The following is a 23,854-nucleotide window of genomic DNA, read 5'->3' as shown; positions in this document are numbered from 1 at the left end:
TGGCGGAGCTCTGCAGTAAAGCAGAGGGTTAGTAACCAAAACAGCAGCCATAAAACAGCCGCTGCCCAGTAACACTAGAATCACGGGCACTGGGACGAGCCCTGGCACGCGCCAAGCACGGAGCGCACCGCGAGCAACGCGCACGAGCGCACTGCGCTCCCGGGCTGCTGCTGCAAAACAGGCGTGTTCCTCCATCCTGCTTTCCTTAAGGAGAAACCCCCTAAGGATTGGACACTGCACTGCAGCAAAGCTCCCCTTGGGCAATGTTTTTCTTTTAAAAAAAAGACATTTCCCTCTTGCAGGCATACTAGGAAAATCCATTTTTTTTATTCACTTGGACAATTTGCATCCATGAAAACAACCAGCACCCTAAAAAATTCCCAAGGATCAGCAGGATATATTAGACCTGCTACTCCACAAAGCGCTGCCTGCGTTACCTTTGGGGTAATCCTTCCACCTGCCTTCAAAACCAAGAGTGGAAATTGAGACTCTTCAAGGAGTTGACTCCATTCATACGCCTGGGTACTTAACCACAGAGCCGCGTAAACACTCGACAGTGGATTTCTAATCTTCTACAGAACAAAGATGATCAAAGCCAAGAGCGACCTGGCTTAGAGAAACAACCCAGGAGCTGAAGGGAAAGCAAATTGCACCCTGCAGCCCAGTCAATGCGTCTTGCCGACAACCCTGCCGAGAAAAAAAGAAAATCTGGTGGCAAAAGGAAACCAGGACCTGCCAGAAGACACCCATATTTGTGCTTTGAAAACCTTCAACAATTATGTTATGGGGGGAAGATATATAAAATTATAGGTAATCAACACCAAATCAGATCAAAAAATATATACAAAAAAAAGTCTTAAATGTGTCCAGTTCCAAGTGCCGCCACAGAAATTGCTCTGAAGTCTTCTCCCGGGGAGTGGTGACCTGCCATTACCCGAGCCCAACGTCCAGGGACATCATCACCACAAATCCCAGTATCGAGGTCCACGAAGCCAGCTTCCCATTGCCACTGCAAGGAGAAAAGGGCAGGCCATGAGCTCCGAGGAGCTGGGATGTCCTTCTCTGCATTTCCCCGTGTATTTAAGGGTATTCAGGGCTGGTGCCCGGGGTTTCCCACCTGGTTTGTGCCTCGGGGATGATATCATCCATGACCACGTAGACCATGGCTCCAGCAGCAAAGCCCAAGGCGTAGGGGAGAAGAGGCTCTGCCACCACCACGGCGAAGGCACCAAAGATGCCCGCTAAGGGCTCCACCATCCCGCTCAGCTGCCCGAACCTGCAAAGGACACCGGGCTCAGACCGCTGGGAACCCCACACAGGGGCTACAAAGTCCTCCAAGAGCTCAAACGGGCTGAGGAAAAGCAGGATTTCGTCCTGTCCGCGCAGCCGCGGAGGGATGACAGGACGAAATCCTGCTTTTCCCCGGGGTTTTCTTCCCTTCTGCATCCATTGCAATGAGCAGAGCTCTCCAGAGCACGGGAATTGCCCACCCAGCAGCAGCAAGCCCGGGGCACAGGCCGGTGAGGAGCTCTGCTTACCAGAAGGCTCTCCAGGTGGAAAAGCCGGCGCCGCGCAGCGGGAGGCTCACGGCGAGTCCTTCGGGGAAGTTCTGGATCCCAATCCCGATGGCCAAGTTCCTACCCAAATAAATAATAACCGTTAAATTTTATATAAACATATAAAATATAAATGCATCAGGTGGAAAGGACAGGTAAGGATAAGTTGCTGGGGAGGTGGAAAAAGAAAGACGTTATTAAAGATAAGTCTTTCCAAAGGAAGAGCATCTCGCCTGGGGACTATTTGTCCTAACATTTAACATGTGCAGAGCAGGTTCCACCTTCAAAGAGTTCGAGCTCATTTAATCAGCACAAGCTGCAGCCCTGGGAGCAACAGATGGAGAGAAGAGACTTGTCTGGGGCCCGGGGAAGTATTTTGAGCACAATGAGGATGTTGGTCCCTCGCGCATCCTGGTAACCTCGGCTCTTCCCATCGGAAGGCTTCCCAAGCCACCCTGCAAAGTCAGGGATTTGGTGCCTTTGCCGCTCGAAACACTTGTTTCCTATTAGTAAAATAAAACTGGTGAGAAAAAGCTCCCCGGCTTGTTTAAACTCCTGCCGCGGTTTGCAGAGGAGGGGAGGGAAGGGGGAGCGGCCGCGGGTTTCCCGGACCGGGACAGGCTGCTACAATCAAAAACATTATTCAAGGCAAAGAGAGGGAGAGCGGAGGGGGGGAACATCCCCTTCGGAAAACACTGGAGCCGCTGTCTGCGCGCGGGGCTCTTTCCTCCTTCCCTCGCCTCCGCACAAAGCAGCTATTACTCACCTCGACCACAACAAATTAAGGGGGTGGGAGCGGGTGGCGTGAATGGAGGGGTCTGTGCCGAGAGCGGCCACCCGGGACCAGGACCGGGACCGGGACCAGGACCGGGACTGGGCACAGATGCTGTGCAGGATACGGGGCTTCGAGGAGCATCGCGCCGAGCGCAGCTCTCCCGCATCCCCAGGGCCAGACAGGACCCTCTGGGCTTCCGCGCAGCCGGAGGAGGTGCCCACGTCACCTCCCGGCCTCCCCACGTGTCCCTCCACCTCTCCTGCGTACCGAAGCACGTGGCCCAGCTGCTGCGGACATCCCGGTTCCTTGGATGCTTCCTCGCACCCCGCTCTGCCCCGGGGCGCTCCCGGGACGGCGGCGCCTGCAGAGCATTGCCCACCGGCACCAATTTGGAGGTGAGAAGAAGCCCTTGGCAGCATCGAGGCCAGAGACACCCCAGTTCACCATGAGCATCCCCGGGGACATGTGACAGCAAAGCCCTAACCCCGCTTCCCGGCCAGGGAATAAACCCCCCGGCTGTGCTCTGCTCCCGCTCCTCCCGCGCACTCCTCGCACCTCCGGCCCGGCTGCGCTCGCCGAGAGCCGCATAAAGCTGCATTGTGCGCGCGGGAAACAAAGGGCTCCTTATTGCGGAAATAGGTGGGGATTCTTGGAAGGCTTCTCCCCTCCTGCAAAGAAACGTGCTGCAAACGCGACGCCGGAGCCGGCGCGGGTGGGAAACGGGGCACGCGGAGCCGACGGCGGGAGCGCGGGTTAACATAAGCGAGGACGAGCAGCTCCGGCTCCCCGGGGAAACGGCGCTGGGGTCTATGGGACACGGGTGTCCTTGCAAGCGCCCAGGGCTAAGGGGTCCACGTGCTTTAGGAATTCTGCCTTTCCCAGCTCTCTGCCTTGGTTTCCCCATTTGCAAAGCGGGGAGGATAACGGGGACTTCCATCCAGCAACCTGCTCACCAGCTGGCAACACATCCCAGCTCCGCTGGCGCTCGGCCGCGCGCGGCCAGCTCCCCGCGCCAGCCCCTTCCACAGCGCAGCACCCGGCTGCATTTTTAAGGCAGAAAAGGTAAAAGCACGAGGGCCTGGCTGCGCCGGCAGCTCTGTGCGGGACAGCAAAGCGAGCGGCGGCCGCGGGGAGCGCGCGGGGCCAAGTGCCTGCCAAGTGCCGCGGCACCACGCTGGGCCCGCCGAGCGCGCCGCGCTGCGAAGCTGCCATCCCCGCATATTTGCAAGGTCAAGGCACAGAAAGCCTTCTATAAGCCTAAACCCTTGTTTTCAAGGGCCTATTCTTTTACAGGCTGATTATGAAAGCAGGCTACATATTCTTAACAAGCCCCTTTTCAGTGCGGCTTTCAGCTCCCCGCCGTGTATAATGTGCGTGTGTATTCTTGCATGGCAGGCCCTTACATACTGTTTTGATTGTTATCGGCCCGCCATGAAAGGGCCGATTGTTTTGGGTTGCCGAGATTACATCAGGGCTGCGCGGGCGCGCGCGCCGTTTGATCCGCGCGCAGGTGGGAAGCGGCCCCGCGAGCGCCGCGGCCCCGCGCGCTTCCCGGACCGGCCCTACCTGCCGCGGGGCCTGGCCAGGGCCACGAGGCCGGAGCCGCGGATCCCTACGGATCCCCGTGGATCCCCATGGATCCCCGTGGATCCCAGCGCTGCCTTGCAGCTGGAGCAAGCGCCGTGAGCCACCCTTACAACTGCGCTTGTACATGCCCTCGTGTTAAAGCTTGCTGGACTTTGGCAAAGTTTGCCTAAGTTTGCAAAAATGTGGGAGGATTTTACTCCTGCTATTCATTTTTTCTGATACTGCAGTATCTCCCATCTCCAACCATCAGAATTACTAAAAATCCCAGTGGATGAAAGCTTCCCATTGAGAGCAACGTGGAGCACCAGCACCCCAGAGATGCAGCATTGGGAGGTGATGGAGGCTGCAGAGCCAGGCAGGACCCCAGCACTGCGACCTCAACATCCGCATGGACCCCACACGGTTGGTCCCCAGGGAAGGAATAACTTGGATAACGCAGTCGCAGTATCCGGCAGACAGTGCCCGGCTTCTCCACTCTGCAGATGGACAGATGGAGCCTGGGACCCTCCCAGGGCTGCTCCTCACGAGCCACTTTCTTATGTCTTCTTGCCCCTTCCCTCGCTCTTAAAATTCAGGTATTTGGGCTCTAAGTAGCTCGCCACGTGCTCTAGGTCACATCTGCTTGCCTGGCCCTTCGCCAGGGTTAAATATACCCCGCTCTGGATCTGTGCGCAGTAAAGATTTACAATTTTAGGAAATTTTACCCTTAATTTATCCCAAAGGCACGAGAGCCGAGTTCAGAGTCACAAAACTCACTGCAAACAGGACGGGAACGGGAGCTGCGGTGCTTTGGCTCCCACGGAACAACCCGCCGGGCTCTGCGTCGGCAGCGCTGCAGCTTCCTTGGCAGAGGAGAGGCCAAAGCGGCCAAGGAGGAGGTGGGAATTGCACAGGGACAACGGGGGCAGCGGCAGGAGACCTCGCACCCTGCCCAGGGAAGGGTTAGGGGATGCCAAGCTCCTCTGCACAGCCCCAAAAGCTGCTGCGAGGAAGACGCGGGTACCGCGGCGGCCACGGGAGCATCCCGCAAGCCAAGGCCGAGTGCCTGACCTTGGGCTTCCCGGGAATTTCAAAGGGTCTGCAAGCACATGCTGGGGATCCCGGGCTCCTCGCCCTCTACACTGCACATCCGCACCGTTCCCGCGTTTAGCAAAAGGATTCCCATTATCTCTGCGTACGATCCCGCCGGGACACACAGTTTGGGGACAGATTTTGGGAATGACACCGTGCCACCTCAAACAGTGTTGGGCTGCACAAGCGCCCACCCAAACTTACATTTTTAATCAAAGCTACATATTACTACGGTCACACCCATTAATGAAACACAGTTTAACGATGTGGCTGCATTGATCTTGGGTAGGGCTAGAGCTAGAGGGAGATAGGGAACCTTATAAAGGTTATTAAAATCTATATATTTTTAAACTAAGCACACACAGAAGCTGGGTGGTCTAAAAGCAGCCAGATTATGGCCACCTATAAAAATACCCAATAATAGTCGCCAAAGACCACTTATAGCCTAGAACAAGAACACGAGCCCTCTCCCCTTCGCGAGAAGCTCTAAATCGCAAGCACGTTTCACATATGAGAACGATTCACACGTCCCGAAAATCCAAGTGCGGGAAAAAAATTGGGGGGAATTACAATTCTTTTTTTTTTTTTTAATTTCTGTTTCTGCCTTCTCCGAGCGGTGCCAGGAGCTTCTGAGCATCCTCAGGGCTCACACATGTGGTTCTGCACCCGGGCGACTGCAGGGACCATCTCACCGCCTGTCTGTGTGTCCGTCCATCTGTCCATCCCTCCGTCCATCCCGTAAACTGCATATTTCGAAGCCAGGTCCCGACTCGTTTCCAGCAGCTCTATAGGAAAGCAAGCTCCTCTATAGGAAAGCAACCCGAGGCAGGGAAGCGAGGAAGGCCAAGTTTGGCTAGTAGCACCTAATTCTCCTTCCCTGTTTTGGGATGCAAACAGCCCGCAGGGAAGCGCAGCCCGGCCATACATACGCTCCATACACTGTGTTCACGCTCCCGCAGCCATCGGGAATAACTCGGGGCTGGAGCCGGGGTCCTGGCGGCGGAGAACCAAGGGAAGGGCGGCCGGGTGGACGCGCTGAGCGAGCGGAGACGGGCGCCCAAGCTCGCGGCCCAGACGTGTCACCAAGAGCGGAGGCTCCGGTGCTGCACGGGACTTGCAGATCGTTCCCCTGGGGTCACATTCAAACACCAGCAGCACTGGGACCTTTAAAAGCAAAATTAAAAGAAACCAAATGGCTTCTCCTCTTCCCTCTCCTGCTACGCCTGGACGGAAACGCGCTGGGTGAGCAGGGAAGGCGCGGGGCAGTCGGCATCGCACAGCCCTGAAACTGGAACCAAACAATTTACTAACAGATGTAGCTATAAAAGGCCCCATTATCACTTCACACCAGTAACAATGTCCTCATTGAAACCGCTTCCCCTGCGCAGAGTTTATTTTTAAACCTTGGTGCTAAAGGGAGGAACAGGCCGCTGGGGCTGCAAAGACTAAATCTTTTGTTCAAATTGAGCCTTGTTTGGCATTATCTTGATAAGATAAACCAGGATAATGGCTTTTTCTTTTTCAGTTTTTCTTTTCTTTGCTCTCTTTCTTTCATTTCAATGGGAACAGGAACTGAATCCAAGCACTCTGTAGATCAAAGCTGGGGAGCAGAGATCAGCTCAGCTCACTGGGGAACACCGATTTCCAGGGGTTAACGGGACAGTTCCTCCCAGCCGCCTCCTTCCCAACGCACAGGGATGCAAATGGGAACTTCGGGATCGAGTCCTGTGCAGTCTGTGTGGGAAGGACCGTGTGGCTCCTTGGACACCGGGGATTTGCTTTGCCAAGAGTCAATTACTCATGTCGAGAAGGAATTTTTAGATAGCAAGTCGAGGCTGTCCGAGATGATGAACAAGCCTTCCAGGCAGGCAGAGCTTATGCAAAGGAAGATGACTCAAAATGAGGGTGTATAAATATCTGGAAGGCAGAAACAAAAAGCATCCAGGAGGGCTCCTTGGAAGAGCAGGGCTGGCAGAAATGGGCACACGAGTCTCCAGCACCGAGCAGAGCTGCCGAGTGAGGGGAGCAGAGCTCCGTGTCTCATCTGCACCCGCACAGAGCAGCACAGAGGGAAGAAAGCGAGCTCTGCTCAGAGCTCCAACGGAGCCAGATGGGCCTGGGGATGCCACCGTCCTTCCAAAGGATTTCGGATCCACCCGGACCTCCTCGGTCTAGACACTGGAGTGAAAGAGAAGGCAGGAGTGAGAGAAGAGGCTGTTTATACAAACTGGTGGCGATGGGAACGCAAACACCAAGCAATGGATCCGCAGCCAGCGGCCCGGTTCCCAGCTACACCTGGCAGACTTTTCACTAATAACTTGGGAGGTCTCTTCCCACCACGCATGGCCGTAAATAAACTCCAACACAGGATGCATCCAGCCCCAGGAGCGTCCTGCAAAGTCGCAGGCAAGGGCCAGGCAAAGCGAGGAAGAAGCAATTGCCACCAGCATCCCGGCACGAAGCAGCATCAGATTTGCTGATGCCCGGAGCCGGCCGGTCCCAGAGCCGGACCCCGGCCCACTGCCCACCCGAGGCCGTGCGAGCAGGGACGGCACCGGAGCACGGATCCATCCCGACCTCCGAGCTGGCGGCAGCAGCGTGAGGCCAAGGAAATTGTCGAAGGCTGCCAAGAACTAGAGCGGAGCCGCTGGACGCCTGGCAGCCACGGCAGCTCCGCACTGGGCTCCTTCTGCGCCGGGGCCGTGCACACACCTGCACCTTGGCACGGACCCCCTCCGTGCTGCTCAGCACCGGGACACAAAAGCGTTCCTGCGGGAAGAGACCACCCACCCGCCGTCGGGATTCACTGCAGTGCGAGGGAACGGGGCGGCCTGGAGCACCTGGCTGTGAGCGACTCCTTAGCACTGCAAAGCCAAGAAGGATCTTGCTGGTCTCCAGGGCTTGGTTCAAACCGGGTAAGTCTCCTCCATAAATTTTAATCCACCTCAAATCCAGCCTTCAGCAACCAGAGTCACCGGGACCAAACCCAGCTAGCAGTTTTCTATGGAAGCAGTAAAACATCCGCGCTCTGCTCCACATCCAAGGACCCCAAGTCTTTGCTCTCTACCCATCCGGGACCAAGCAACAAGAGCAGCAGAATATGCGGACACTGCAGCAGAGCAAACGTGTCCCAGTGTGCAGAACATCTGGCAACTTGGAAGGTGGTTCAGTAAAAACACTGCCGGTCACACGGGTTTCCCACTGTATTTTTCCCCCCTAAGCACACGCACGGATTTCTCTGTTACAGACCCGGCCACTGAAGATCTCCCGAGGCTGTGGGTAGCTCCAGAGCTGCTTTGTAAGAGGCTGAACATGTTTCTGTGTTTGTTTTCATACCGATTTCACTCTTCATAAGGATTTCACACACTTCCCAGTAACAATTTTTCTTGGACACAGAATTAAGCCGAATCATCCTGGTCAGTCTGGCACAGCTTCCGTTCATCAGTGGTGAAACTCTTAATGCTGGATAACGAGTAAGAAAGGAGGAGATGGCACCATCCAGCAATCCTTGGCTGGGCCACATGCCCAAGGCCACTTTGTGAGATGTCACCTACTCTGCAAATTAAGGGTTTTAAAGAAACTCAAGCAGTCTCTGCTGAGATTTCAAATAGAAACTGAGAAATTTGATCCAAAAACACAAAAACTCCTGTGAAATGCCCCGAGAGCAGCAGTCAGAGGGAGAAACGCTGAATAATGCATGGCTGCATGTATTTGTAAACAGATCTCCTGGGGGTAAAGCATTTTCAAGCTTGCCTTGTCTTGCTTTCCAGACAGACTTCAATTTCTAGCCATCCCACTTCCTCTTCCTAATCACCAAGTAGCAGTATAACATCTGTTTACCAAAAAACACGGTTTTCTGTAGGATGAAGCGAGAGCTACAGGGATTTTGCAGGGAGAAGCACATATGTTTATCAGCTCTGCTGCTTCCTCAGCAGAAGCAGAGAGGGTCTGTCCCTGTGAAGTCGGATCAGCGTTTTCCAGCGGGCGCCCCCGCACTCCAGCGAGCCGGGGAGGAAAGCTCTTCCCAAACAGCCAAGCTCGGTTCAGCTGGCACCGAGCTCTGCTCTTCTGCATAAATTGTGCGTTTGCTCTTAAATGTCCATCTGCGCGTTCACACATGGCATTTGGGACATCTGAACGCATCCGAGGTCCTGCTGAAGAGACACTCGTGCTGTCGGCTGCCACCCAAGCAGCACAAGGGCTCTCGGTGCTCCCGAATACCCGCAGGGCTGGGAAAGGACCGGGTGCTGCTCCCACACTTCCAGCGCTGCAACGTCTTCCAACCGGCGCCAGTCCATAAAAATCCCTGCAGGAACCTCCCAAGCATCAATTTAACAGCAAACACACCCCTTCGGGGCAGGTTAATTAAAAGGCACCTAATAACCCCCTCCCACCAGCCCTGCTTTGTAGCCAGGGGCACAGTGAGGCATTTGGCCGGGAGCTCCCAGGCATGGCCAAATTCCCCATCTCCCCACGCGGATCGACCTCTCCGCTCCCAGCCCGGGACACCCCGTGTGGGAGGCACAGGCTGTCCCATGAAATAATATTTTCCCAGCCATACTCCAAGCCCGCCTGTCAAGCCGAAGCCTCTTTGCTGCCTGTTTTCCCAAAGCTGGACAGGAAACAACCCGTGGGCACAACGGGGCCAGAGCTCCCGGCCGCGGGGCCGATGAATGGGGACATTGTGCTGCGGTGCAGGAGCCGCCACCGCCATCCCTGGGGAAATCCGTGTGCTCGGAGCGCAGCCACATCCCGCTCGGAGCGGGAGAGCCCAGGGCTGCATCGCGGAGCCAACGGTGCTCACGGCCAGACACGACCACCTGCAACGCCTGCAGAGGATGCAATGGAGCCTCAAAGGTACCTGAGCACCCCAGTGCTGCTGAAACTCCTGCAAGGAATTGGGCACTGTCCCATTTGGGACATTTCGGTCCTAAAACAGAGCCTCGCCCCAAACCTACCAAGGTGGATATGTCATTTTTAATCTGAATTACTCACATCAGCAGTACCCTGCGATGACCAGGTGGCCAGACCACACATGGCTTAACAAAATGTTTCGTTTTATTTGTTAAGCTTTTAGTCCTTTATAGACACCATCTGCTCAGAGTAATCAACACGTTTAACTCTACGTTGCTTTCACCGATTTTAACAAGCTTTTGCAGCAATCTCCGGAGCAGAGAGAGCAGCCTCTGCTAAGGATCTGATGGAGGAAAAGCCACGTTCAGAGTCCGGGGAGTTTTCTGCAGTTTAGCGGGAAGGAGTGCGGGGATGGGGATGGGGATCGGAGCGCCACTGTTACCACCTAGTGTCGGACGGGAGCGAGGCAGCGGGACGGGCAGTGAGAGTGCAAAATAACCCACAAAATAACCTGAAAAATAACCCGCAAAATAACCCAACCCAGCCCTGAGCTGTCCCCACACAAACGAGCAGTAAAACATCCCCAAACAGGGAGCTGGGGGTGCGTCCTGGCCTGGCTCCTTCGGCAGCGCAAAGCGGCGGCAGCCGGGAGAGCGGGACACGCAGGAGCGGCGGCCGCACGCCCGGGGGCAGCAGAGAAACGCGGAGCGCGGGCAGGGGCTGCGCTGCCGCCGGGACGCGCTCCTGCCGCCGGGATGCTCCCAGGTCTGGGATGCTCCTTCCGATGGGATGCTCCTCCCAGGGCCAGGATGCTCCCAAGTCTGGGATGCTCCTGCCGACAAGGATGCTCCCCACAGCACTGGGATGCTCCTGCGGTTGGGATGCTCCTCCCAGCACCAGGATGCTCCCAGGTTGGGGATGCTCCTGCCGCCGGGATGCTTCTCCCAGGGCCAGGATCCTCTCAGGTCTGGGATGCTCTTCCCAGCACCAGGATGCTCCCAGGTCTGGGATGCTCCTGCCACCAGGATACTCCTCCCAGGCCCAGGATGCTCCCAGGTCCGAGATCCCCCACAGCAGCCGGCCTTGCCGATCCTGCCACGGCTGCAGGCCTCTCCAGCAAGCGCAGGGAGGGGAATTTTGTTATCACGGAGGAGCCACAGCTGCCTCCGAACCGCCACCATCATCCCGGCCCCTAACATCTGGGACTGACCTAGGGACAGTCCCCCTTTCAAACGTGCCAAAAGATTCAGCTTCATTTCTCACGTGGGGTATACTCAGTGCAACACCCCTGTTAGTTTTTAAGCAGCAAGTTTTGGGGTCAACGTGCAAGGGGGCTCCGCAGACACCGGGACCGGGGCTGCTCTCAGCCGCTGCACAGGGCACCGGGCTACATCTCTGCCACCGCAGGAACCACCGCCGAGCTGCATCCCCACTAAATCCCAACTAAATTCACAGAGGAGCGGCTGCACGAAGCAATTTTTGCTCTGCCCGCAGATGACGATGATAGGCAGATTAATGGCAACGAAGTTATTTTGTCTCCCTTTGCAGCTGACTAAATTTGCATTGGTATTTTCATGGTACAGATTCCACCTTTCATCTAACATGATTAATGCTGTTGTAAATACAGAGAAAGAACCAGCTGCTTCTGGCTTCTTAGCTTTTACTGAGCAGCTGATGAAAAAAAAAAAGTCCTTTTGTTAGAGCATCTCTAGAGCCTCTACAGGCTCCATGAAGAGCCTTTTATTTCAAAAGGTCGGAGAAAGGCAGTTTCTATCCCTGGTGCTTTGTGCTTCTCTCGTCACAAATCTGGACCGTGTCTGCTGCCATCAGCGTGCCTGGAGCAGCGCGCTCAGAGCGAGCCCGGTCGCTGTCCCCACGCACCGGGGAGGTGACACCGGCCCTGGTGCCCGCTCAGGCTTTGCTGCTTTGCAAACAGAGCTCGCAGGGCTGCAGGCAGCGCCAGGAAACGCCGCGGCCCCCTCGGATCGTTCAGCGATAACGAGGCAGTTACCGCACAACTGCACTTTTATGGCCCATCCAAACACTCCACTGCACGATCCCGAGCCATATAAACAGCAATGGGGGTCTAGTAAACACAGGCAGAGCTGGCAGCGATGCTGCACGGCGAGCCTCGGGCACGCGCTCGCCTGCTGAAATCAAGGCACGCGCCAAGAGCACCTTGCGCATCCCGCGCGCGCTTCCCTCCTCCCGCCTCCGACGCGGGCGGATGCCGGAGCGCTTCCCGCAGGGCGCTTGGCTCAAGTGCGGGATCAGCGGCAGTTTGCAGCAGCTGAACTAATGCTCATGTTCGCATCCGTGCTGCAGAGAGGCACAAAACCTTTTGCATAGCACCGTGCACGCATCTCAGCGCCCAGTGGGAGCTGCGGCTGGAGGGGCAGCATTCCAGCAGTCCCACTATCCCGCTCCCACTGGGCATCTCTGCTCCATCCACCGGCTGCAGAAACTCCAAACAACCTCAGGAACTTTAGCTTTCAACTCTAGGCAACAAGCACAACCTCTGGGAAAACTCAACAGCGAGAAGAATTTCTTCCGCTCTTTCTGCCTGCCCTGGAGCCCATCGGACAAACTCGGATCTCGCAGCTCCAGCGTCGTGCAAGGAGACGGCAGCCGGGAGAGGAGCGCGCGCGGAGCAGGAAAACCCTTGGAGCTTACCTGGCACTCTGAAACGTGGCCGATGCCGATTTTCCAACAGCCCCAAATCCAACTCCGACCGCCAGACCCTCTGAAATGGGAGGGAGAAAAACATTCAGTTCAAATCCTGCAGCTCCCCGCTCTGCCCAGCCCCTGCCTTGCACTCGAGGGGCAGAGAGCAGTCTGAACACGAAGGCCCAGCTTGGATGACGTTGTTACTCCTCAAATTTTGGCCTCAGGTCTTTGGAAATCTCTACAGCTGCTATATTTGAGCCACGAGGTGCTCGCACCCTGGCAAGGCTGGTTTCCAACCACGGAAATAGGAAGCAGCAGCGTCGTAATGGGAATCACATCAGATTTGCCTTCTTTATAGATGTGCACGCGGGTACCACGAGGCTCCGCGCGCTCTCCACCACGGTGCTTCCTTAGGAAGCCACACACGCAGAAGAGATTTCTATATTTAATACAGAGTACGCTGGAGGGGAAAGATCACAGCTCCCAGGAGCTTAAACGCTGTTTTAATAAGGGATGTAACAGTGCAAGACGCCGGAGTCTATTAAAAAAGATTCAGGCTCTGCAAATCTCTGCAGAAAGGCGCCTTTTCCAAGCACGGCAGTGACCAGTGGGGCTGCTCGGCAAGGATGAGGTCTCTGAAGAGCAGAGCCTCGTGCGGGGGGATCTTTTTGAAGGGACGTCCCGCTGTGCTCAGCAGGGCTGCGAGGACCCCCGAGCTGCACGGGCAGCTCCGGTGCAAAAACGCAGCGGGTCGGGACGGGGAGCGGGCACGTGGTCGCCTTCCCCGCGGCACGGCCACCGCGAGCACACGCTGCACGTCCCGGGAAACGAGTTATGGGAAAGGAGAAGTCAGCAGATGGTGCGTAGGAAACGGCGCCGGCGGGAGCCGCGGAGCAGGGACACGGCAGCGCCCGCCGGCTCCTTCGGCTCCCCGGGGAATCCAGGTGGCTGGGGAGGCCCCTAATAACAGCGGGTAGAGGCTGCAGGGGCCACTCAGCCTGCTGCAGCGGCTGATTACAAATATTCCACTTCAGAACAGCTTGCAAATGGTTTGAAAAGCACACGGTAGCTTTACTGCTGCAAAGAGCCAGGTTTGGCCTCTTCCAAAGCAGACGTCACCGCTCCGACCTGCTCCGCTTTGCAAACACACGGAGGTTACCCGGCAAACAAGCCGGAGGAGCTCACTGCTCGCCAGCTGCCCATGCGGGGAGGTCGCGGGAAGCTCTCCCGTCCCTGCAGCCTCTGCCCGGCACCACGAACAGCAACAAGGACCCAAGCGGCCACGCGCTGCGGGGAAAAGACACGAGGAGGGAGAGGTCCGTGTGTCCACGTTGCTTCCAGGCAGGAGGCTCCTCCTCGCACAGCGGCAGCGCAGAGAAAGAAGAATAGGGCCAATCTCCGCTGCTGTCGAGGAAATGTTGCTATTTAAGCTAAAATGGGGGATACTGCCTCTCTCAGGCTGCCTCAGCTTTGCAATTGAAGATATCTTATCCTGGAAAGGCATTGCCTGGGGATCACAAGCTAATCTGCACTACGTGAAGGACCACTACATGATAACTCTCTCTGTCTGCACTGCTTTTTGCATAGACCCATTTTCATCTTTGCTTGTTCTCCAAGAGGAAAATAAAAGAGCAAAGCCTCAACACCAAGGCCATGCAGTGCATCTGCTGCAGGGGCGCCGCGGGCAGCACCCGGCACCCACGGCACCGCTCCGGGCACCCGCAGGTCTCCCCAGATACCTCCCCCTGCATCCGCTCAGGGCATCCAGGTCCAAGCCAGGGTCCCTTGGGAGCAGCACAGGCTGCTGGGGACGCAGTGGGGACAGGGAAGGGCTCCCCATGGTCTGCCCAGGCACCGAGGAAGCCGCCGGTGGCAGCGGCTGTGACACGTCAGGTGGGACAAGGAACAACGTGCAGAACATAAAATAACTCCACGAGAGCACTGGTCTAATGGCTCCCTATTGCTTGCAAAAGAAAACCTCCCTGCCATAAATCTCTCCTTTTTTAAAGCAGCGATAAAGTTTCACGTTTGTAGAAGAACCAGGCAGCCGGGCTTGATCCAAGGGGACAAGAAGCCGGAGCTGTGCAGGGATCGGCACATGGAGACAACCCCAGTGCAGCGGCTGTGAATGCCCCCCGGCTGTCCCAGGGGCTTTCCCTGCTCCGGATGGGAATTGTGGCCAAGCGTCCCCAGAGCTGATGGGGATGAGACAAGCGAGAGACTTCCTCATGCAGGCTGAGGTGTTCCAGCTGGCAAAACACTGCATTTCACTGCTTTGGTCACCTTCGTAGCCCTTGTCATGCACAGGACACTGCTCACGGTCTAGAAACGATGCCAAGGAGGCAGACACACATTACCCGGCAGCCGGGCGCTCTGGGGCCCTTTGCACCGACCGGAGTGGAATGACTTTGAGGGAGTCGCCGTTTGGATCCATCAAGGTGCTTAACTCATGCCAAATGTCAAGATTTGTGCTGACAGGGCTACAGTTAACGGGAGGTTTAACGAAAGGTTAAAGCAGCCTTTCCCAAAGCCAGCACCCACCAGATGCTCCCGCTCTTGCCCCACAAACCCAGCTGGCAACGGGGAGCTGTGAAAACTCATGACTGGTCAAACACGAGGATTTTCTTCCTCTTTAGTGCAGCCCCGAGAGCTGGTCCCCAGGCCAACAGTCTCCTCTGCTCCCTTGAACCCCGCGAGCGATTCAGCTGCACCGAACGCAGAGTGTGTGCAAGGTGCAACCCAGCACCTACGGGAGCCTTCCTGAGCCCTGGCCTTGCTTTGCACCCCAGTCCTCTGAAATCCAACCTACAAACAAATCCCATCTTCCTCCTTTTTACGCTGCTAAAAATAAAGCCTTTCTGCACAAATCACAGGTGCCGCAAAATTATTTCGGAAGAATCATCACGACCGACGCAAACAGCGGGAGCAGCGGCAGGAGAAGGGCTGCAGTGATTCCAGAGGAAAAGCAGCACACGGAGGAGCTGCGGATTCACCAACAGAGCGGAGCCGCCCACGTTCGCACGCTCCATGCGAGGCACCGAACGCACCTTGAATCCAATGGCTGCAGAAGAGCCTCAATTCCAACAGACCAACAGAAAAAAACACCCCAAATGATCGTTACAAACCCGCAACGGATCATCAAGGAGCGTTCAGAGGGATGATCATTTTGCTCTGTACTGGAGACGCGGTACTGCATGCAGACTTCCCTTGGGAGGCCGGGATTCCCGTCCCGCGCGAGCGGGAACAGCCCGGCTTCGCGTCGTGCCCCCGGCCCGGCTCCGTGTGCCGCGAGGCCGGGCGGCCTCGGCTCCTTCTCTCTTTTCCTGCTTTCCTGGCGCCGGCGCCGCGGGCACCGCGCTGTGCAAAGCACCATCAGCCCAAGCCGCGGCGCCGGCCCAGACAGTCGTAAAGCAGGAGACACATAAGAGAACACTAAAAATGATTAAAACTGCAGAAAGCCATGAAGACAGAAAGCACCCAGGTGGGTCCGGATCCAAGCGCGTGGTTCTCCCTGCCAGCACTGCCACCAGCCAAATCCTCACCTTGGGAAGGCACCAGGCTGGTTCCTGCTGCCCAGCACCGCGGCGTTTAGCCAAACCTTTCAGTTTTTCCCCCAGCTGAAGCTGCTAACAAGCCTGCTCCAAATCCCTGTGCCACCTGATGTGCCTTGCTGCAGGCACCCGGGTTCCTCGGGATGAGCTATGGGAGCAGCCTTCGTTGCTCCTGGATCCGTCCCTCCTGGAGCGGGTTTGCAGCTCAGGGCAGCGCCGCGGGCTCCTTCCTGCTGCTCCGGTTCCCTGACCTGCTCCTTGTAGGGAAGGTCGGGACTTGCTGGCCAGCTCCTGGTAACAAAGTATTGAGGAATTAAAAATTTGGGTAGCTGGGGAACGATCACGGAGCAATGGGGCAGAGTACAGGAAAAGGGGTATTTTTTGCCAAAAGAGGAAACAGTGGAGGGACTGGAACAAAAAGCTTCCACTGCGCGCTCAGCCTCGGAGCGCGCAGCCCTCGGGCCTCTCGCCCACCCAACAAGCCCCCCAGCAACAGGAAAAAAGGGGAATTCAGGGCCCGGTTCCCCTGGCAACGTTATCTGGCTGCAAAGCACCACCTCTCGTCTCCAAGCAACGGGGCATCCCGAGCCCACGGCGCGAAGCCCAACCGCTCCAGCCAGGAGCGGGGGGCAGGAGAGGCCGAGCTGCCGCCGGCCGGCACTGCCAGCCGGGATGCAAAGCTTGCAGCATCCATGGCCTGGGAGCACCATCCGGGATGCAAAGCTTGCAGCATCCATGACCCGGGAGCACCATCCGGGATGCAAAGCTTGCAGCATCTATGACCCAGGAGCACCATCCGGGAGGCAAAGCTTGCAGCATCCATGACCCGGGAGCACCATCCAGGATGCAAAGCTTGCAGCATCCATGACCCAGGAGCACCATCCAGGAGGCAAAGCTTGCAGCATCCATGGCCTGGGAGCACCATCCGGGATGCAAAGCTTGCAGCATCCATGACCCGGGAGCACCATCCGGGAAGCAAGGCTTGCCATGGTCCACGGTCCAGCAGCGACCATCAGGATACAAAGCCTGCCATGATCCAGCAGCAACATCTGAGGTGCCACATTCCAAGCACAAGGAATTCCTGTGCTCCTGCAGCATCTCCCCACTACGCACCCGCCTCTATGCCCATCGGACATTCCCGCAAACATCACCAGCTCCTGCTTTTGCCAACTCTCGGCAATGCTCCCATCCAGAGGGCGCCTGCAAGGAAGCAAAGTAGGGATCCCTGCGTGACCCCTGCAGACAGCAAGGGCCGCGGAAAACCCTTCCTGCACAAAACGGGAGGTCCCGCAGGTGCCATGAGCAGGATCCAGCATCTCCGCTCCTTCCTGGGCTCATCCCGCTCCCCTCTTCCGACGCCTCCGAGCCCCGTGGAGATCCGCTCCAGCTCCTCGGGCGCGGGATGCGGCCGGGGCTCTCCGCTGCCTCCGCTCTCCCGAACGGGGACAAGGAGAAAGGAGCTCGTGCCTCGCTAATTGTTATTTGCCATACACCAGTAACATTTTAATTAATTTCAAGTCTTCGGCATAACAGCCACCCAAGGTACACAGATGAACCAGAATAAACGGGACTTGATTAAATACATAATTAATGTTCCGCTAAACCCAGTATATATGAATATTAATTAGCGGGAATACTCTGCAGTTTGGCAGCTCCTGTCATTACCAATTTACTCCTCACACTGCCAGCCCCAGCTTTGGAACAAGTCAACAGACCTTTTGTCTGAAGCCAGCAAACGCCGAGCGGGCGCGAGACGGCCTGGGATGGGATTCCCACCCGGAATGGGAGCCGGGGCAGGAGCGAGCCGGGAGCGCGCTCAGCCCGGAGCAGCTCCGGGATCGGCGAGCGCGGGACGCTGTGGGCAGCAGGACCGGGAGAGGAGCCTGGCAGCCAAGGCAAAGGGATGGGAGCCAAGTGCCCAGGTTCCCTGGCATTTTTCCTCTCCGCTCTCAATCTTTGCGCACAGCAGAGGAGGGAATTATTCACCAGACCAGAGCGAGCAGAACCCTTTGGAAATGGCCTTGAGCACCTTTCACAACAGGCTGCACACAAACATCTGTGCTGTTTGACTCCTGGAGAAGAGGGGTCAGCACAAAACGTGGCAAGAGAGCGGCAGGTTTTGCAGGATCCGGAGCAGCTCTGCACAACAGGAGACAGGAAGGGCCGGCGTGTGCCTGGCCCGGGGCTCGGAGCATTCCCAACCGGAGCCGGCTGCAGTGTCGGCTCCCGCCTCCGCGCGCCCGGAACACGACACGCTCGCCAGGGTGTCGTTACGCCGCGGAGTCTGCGCTAATTATAGTGTCAGCGTTTCCTCTTCCAGGGAGGATAATTAAGGTAGAAGATTACTGTGTTTCCAAACGCCGCGCTCTGGGAAGAGGCCTTGATAGACTGGGGAAGAGGCGCGTGGCGAGAGCGGTGGGGCAAGAACAGCCGGGAAAGCCAAAGGATTCCAGGGAAAATCGAGCAGAATCCTGACCCAGAGCCCTGCTGCCGCCCAGGGAACAACCAAGGCCAGGGCCAGCCCTTCATCCTGCCCTTCCTCCAGTCCTGGCACTACCCCGAGTGTCTCGGCCCGGCTCTGGGGCACAGGGCACGGCTGGCGAGGAGCAAAGCACCTGCCTCATCCTGCTGGATTCCATCCTGCAAACACAGTGACCGCAAGGCCGAGAGGGTGGCCCAGCTTCGGGCAGGACTCAGGCACCTTCACCCCATCTCTCCTGACAATACTGAGGCCAAATCAGGGCACTTTGGTCACTGACCTGTAGCCACGAGGGGGGACACCAGGCCCCCCAGCTGTGGCCCTTCTTTCCCCCAGGTTTACAACAAATCAGAGTTAGGCAGAAAACCCTTTTCCTACTTGCCCCATCATTTGGGCCACAGCCTCAGAAAGACAGAGACTGAGCTGAGAGGGGAAAAAAAGGGGGAAGGAGATGAAGAGGCAGAGTGAGAGGATGGGAAAGGAAGAAGGCAAGTGTTTGAAAAGGTTGCCGGATTACTTTCCATACCACCAGGAATTGCAAAGCAGCTCAGTGTCATCAGCTGATATAAGTTTATCTCATCTTGAATCACTTTGTGTAACCTCGAAGCCTGAGCTGCTGGAATTGCGCAGCGCCGCGAGACTCGGGCTCTGCAGGTTCCCATCCTTTCTCATGCTCCATTCCTTCAACAGGAAAAGCCCACAATTCCACGTGTTCCAGTAGAATTGTGCTATAAAGGATGTTTCCTGCTGCTGTGTTGACCAGAGGAGATATAAGAGGAGACCAGACACCTCTGTAGTCTCAGCATTTTCAACATCCTCTTGGGTTTACCATTTTTGTCCACTACAGACCAGCACTACAGGGGGACCACGGACATCCAAGGAAAGCCGTGTCTCTCCTCCAAACCTCCTTTTGGGACGAGGTTTTGCTTCCCAGACCTCGCGTGGGTTCAGCCCTCCACGCAGAGCCAGACTGAACATGACGGATCTCGTCACCGAGGCGCGCGGATCCCTGCCGAGCGCCATCTGCGAGCAGCAAACCGGTGACAAAAAGGGTGGCAGAGCAGAGAGAAACTGCTCGAAACCCTCCTGGGAACGGCGCCCGCCCGGCGGGACCGTCCCCGGGCAGCGGGGGCAGCAGACGGGGCTCACCTGGGATGTTGTGGATGGTGATGGCCAGGATGAGCAGCAGGATCCGTCTCCAGCTGCTGGCGCTGGGCGCGGGCGCCGCGTCCCTGGGCGCCGGGAGGGCCGCGGGGCCGTCGGGGAGGCCGCTGCCCGCCGCCCTCCGCCGCTGGTAGGGCTCCCCGTTCTCCCCTTTGTCTGCGGGGACAGAAAACACGGCCCGGTCAGTTGAGGGCATGAGGAACAGTCCACCCTCGCTTCCCACCCCCCGACAGAAAGGAAAAGCAAAAGGAAGGGAAACCCGACGCTGGCAGCGTGGGGAGGCGGCTGAGCGCGCCCCACCAGCCCCTTCCCCTGCGCTTCGGATTTGGCCGTGGTTTCTCCAGTGCAGCCTTCAGAGACCATATCCAGGAGCCTGGAAAACCCCGGGAAGGGGAGGAAGTGCCGAACAGGCCGTTTCTGGGCACTGGGATTTTCCCCATGGCACTCAGCGAGCCGTTCCCGTGCCAGACACCAGCACCAGCTGGGGAGCAAAGCTCGCTCCATGGCTATTGAATTACCCCAGTGCCCGCCGCACGCACTGCAGCCTGGCACCGCGCGACACAGGCGTCTCCCAAGGTTTATCCTCCGGGGACACCCAGGCAGAGCAGCCGGAGCCACTGGAACAAAGTCTGGGAATGAAGAAACCTGGTTTCACCCAGCAAAACATCACCCGAGGTCATGCCACGCAGCACCTCTCTGCAAGTCTTACAGCTGCCTGCTGGAGGAGCGCAGGGAAATGCAGAATCTCATATCAACAACTTGTTTTTTTTAACCCCTGACATTGCAGCGTTATCACAGCAGGACCCTGTGCCCGGCTCATCTTTCTCTGCAAGCTCAGGGCTCCCTTATCTGCTTCGCAGCCACCCCAGCACAGGCAGGATTAACCGTGTGCATAAGCCGCTCTCTTCCAGCCCAAGACCCGGAGCCGGGAGCCTCCTTTGGTCCGGCCTCTCCTCCCAGCTACAGCCCAGTGAAATGCACCATGGAGGGACTATCCATCCGCAGCGGGCTGGCCAGGAGAGCCGTTCCGCTCCCTCCTGCTCCTGCTCTTTGCTCTGGCAAACTCAGAGACACCCCATAGCACCGGAACTTTGGGGTGGGTGGTTTTTGTGGCTCTTTGTTGCCCAATTCCAGTTGTCCTTTTCCCTCATTTTCCTCGCCTGTGGATTTTATGGGATTGCCAATAAAGCACGCGCTCTCTGAGGACTCCTGCAGCAAACCAGAGCAAGGCTTTTGCTCGTGTTTAAACTTCAAAGAACAGATTTTCCGGCTTCCTCTTCCAGGCTTTGATCTCCACTCCCTGGACACTCGGCTGCGGGTGAATTTTTACTGAGAAAAAGCACATTTTGCTGAGTGGGGGCAACGAGCATCAGAGGAAGGGCCCAGCAAAGGGCTGGCTGCCCCTGCCCAAACCGAGACCCCACATGGCCTCGGAGGGACATGGGCACCGGACACACACGCACAGCTACGGGATGATAGGGCCTTACACGAGCTTCAATTCCCAGGGTTAATGGAAAGATCCAACGAGCCTGGCAAGGGACATGACCGACAACGTCCGGCTCTTGTGTTTCCTCCTCCAAATGGGAGCCGTGCCGCCCAAGGGCCATCGCACGCAGCCTGTTTCGCTCCTTCCATCTCTTTCGCTTCCCTTTCTTTCAAGGGCCCACGAGGGTTTTGTTCGCTCTGCAAAGCGGTGCTGGCAAGAGAACGCGCTGCATCCGAGCCCACCAAGGGGAGATTGCATACAGCCTAACTGAGCTTTCTTAAGAAAGCTAACCCTTCTAAGAAAGCTTAGCTGTGCTGCATGAGAGCTTCCACTTTCAGCTATTCCTGTTCCGCTGGAAATCGCCCACTTTGGCAGCTCTCACTCCTTCTTATCAAGTTTCCATAAAAGATTCATTTCACAACCCCGATGCTCCTTGCCCTGCTCGTGCCAGCAAGGAGTGGAGGCTTTTTGGGAAGATCACAGGGCAGCTCAGACGCACAACGCGAGCACCGCGACGGCAAGCGCTCACGCAAACCGCCCGTGCGTTAGCAGAGGAAAAAGCAGCGATGCCAGAAGCAGGGGGACAACCCGAGCGTCATCCTCCCCTCTTTTGCCATATGTGAGCCCATATGGGTCACGCAGAACGAGTTTCATTTTCAGCGGCACCAGGGAAGAACAGGATCATTGGTGGCTCCCGCGCAAGCAGAGCCCCGAGCGCGCCCAGCTGCACCGGCTGCGGCCCGCGCGCACCGAGGAAAGGCAACAAAACAGTCATTACGGCTGCACACGGACTTGGCTGGAAACCAGGAAAGCCTCAATAGTCAATCGGAACAGCGATAAGAGCGAAACAAAGCAGGGGGTTCAATAGCTGACACGACTAGACAAGGGAGCTGGCAAGAACGCTGCCAAGACCAGCGTATAGCAAAGAATAAAGCGTGCCACACACGTTATTTCAACTCTTGTTCACAAAGAATCCTCTAAATATTCTACATGATTTATTATTATTGAATTTCTTAGCAAAGCTGCAGGGCAGAGATTCTGCCAAAAGTCTAATTACATATGTGCAACCTACTGCATTTTTCATATCCTTTGCAGCCAACACTGGGGAAAGATAAATGGTTTTGAGCATGGCATAAGCTGCTGGCAAGTTGTAAAAACCAACCGACTTCTTATCAACCTGTGAAAGGGCTTTTTATTTCTGATTATTTCTTAATGAAAACTGTTTGCATTAGCTATGAGCTCTCATCTACTGCATCTGCAAGTGGTGCCCAGGCAGGCAAACAACCCGCTTGCCCTCGGCTCTCCAAGAGCTCTGTGCTTCCAACCCCAACATGCAGAGGTAACAGATTTCTCTTGCTTTTCACATCTGCTTGGAGATCTCCTCCTCTTACTCCCCTGCAATTCACAGCAGGCCCAGTCGGGTCTCTCTCCTGCTAAAGCTCCCGAATGCTGAAGATCAACGTGCTCAAAGGGGCTGCAGAACCAGCACCACTTTAACCACCCCTGCGCATCCCTCTGCCCTGGGATGCGCCCATGGCTCCAACCTCGACCGCGCGGGAGGAGGAAGAGGAAGCAGAGGAAGAAGAGGAGGCAGAGCCGGGCACTGCTCAGCCACGCACTGTGGGTTCACTGCTGCCCACGAGGGCTTCGTGCAAGGTACGTGGTGCTGAGGCTCACGAGAAGGGGTAAAGGAGGCAGGGAGAACCATTTGCTAAAATAAAAGTGCGTGTATATATGATATATACACATATGTACATATATATACATATGCATATAAATATAGATGTATATTATATAAATATATATTTGTATATATAATTTTATATATATATATTTATATATATATATATATTATTATTATTATTATTATTATATATATATATATATTTATGTACATATATATACATATGCATATAAATATAGATGTATATTATATAAATATATATTTGTATATATAATTTTATATATATATATTTATGTATATATATTTTTATATATATTTGTGTATATATATAATGTATACACACACATACAATATATATGATATAAATGATAACATGACAGGTTGACATCCCTTCCTGAGGCACAGAAAACAATTGCATGCTAAGTTCTGTGCCCTAACGGCCGAGATAAATCAAAATTACTTGCGAAAAGCCTCCGATTCCCCAGGGGCCCACAGCAACCCGAGCCGCCTGCAGAAACGCTCAGCCATGAAAATCCCGCGCTCCGCCGGCTCCGCTTGCCTCGCCGGCCTCCGCGCCGCTCCATAAACACGGGATGCTCCGTTAGCTCCGAGCAGCGGTACCGAACGCTCCGGGGAGGTTGTGCTCCGTTCCTGCAGCACACGGGCTCCGGCTCGGATTTATCCTCCCCACGGAGCAGGTTACGGCCCGGGTGCTGCTCATCCGAGGTGGCGCGAGCGCCGTCGGGATGCGGAGCCGAGCGGGTGCCGTGGGCACAGGCTGCCCCTTCCTTCCGATGGGACTTGGGTCAGAAGGACGAGGAATGACCAAAACCTCCCTGCTCAGTGATGAACAGGGTTCCCAACCGTATCCATGGGCGGGAGCAACAGCACGATGCTCGGTGTAATTACATGCACAAGGTCCTTTTAAGGAAACCAATCCGTATGAACTTCCAAGAGTTCTTTTAGAGAGCTCCCAGCAG

At 56.1% G+C, this 23,854-nt stretch overlaps 1 protein-coding gene across 1 annotated transcript in view; it reads right to left on the bottom strand.

The window, feature by feature from the left end:
• Window positions 1–405: 405 nt before the first annotated feature.
• The window catches only part of SLC39A11 (solute carrier family 39 member 11), a 55,778-nt gene continuing 32,329 nt past the window's right edge, over window positions 406–23,854 (bottom strand). The window contains exons 6-10 of the mRNA XM_088537585.1: window positions 19,690–19,860; window positions 12,517–12,586; window positions 1,539–1,637; window positions 1,118–1,276; window positions 406–1,009 (exon numbers count right to left, since the gene is read on the bottom strand). Of these exons, the coding sequence (XP_088393711.1) occupies window positions 931–1,009; window positions 1,118–1,276; window positions 1,539–1,637; window positions 12,517–12,586; window positions 19,690–19,860 (578 nt within the window). The 3' untranslated portion in view covers window positions 406–930. The remainder of the gene's footprint in view (window positions 1,010–1,117; window positions 1,277–1,538; window positions 1,638–12,516; window positions 12,587–19,689; window positions 19,861–23,854) is intronic.

Source organism: Tinamus guttatus, unplaced genomic scaffold, assembly GCF_059628265.1.
Source record: "Tinamus guttatus ecotype Peru unplaced genomic scaffold, ASM5962826v1 Tinamus_guttatus_pri_ptg000045l, whole genome shotgun sequence".
In the NCBI taxonomy this organism is placed as follows: domain Eukaryota; kingdom Metazoa; phylum Chordata; class Aves; order Tinamiformes; family Tinamidae; genus Tinamus; species Tinamus guttatus.
The sequence above is the reverse complement of the archived record's forward strand: the minus strand, read 5'-3'. Positions and strand labels throughout refer to the sequence as shown.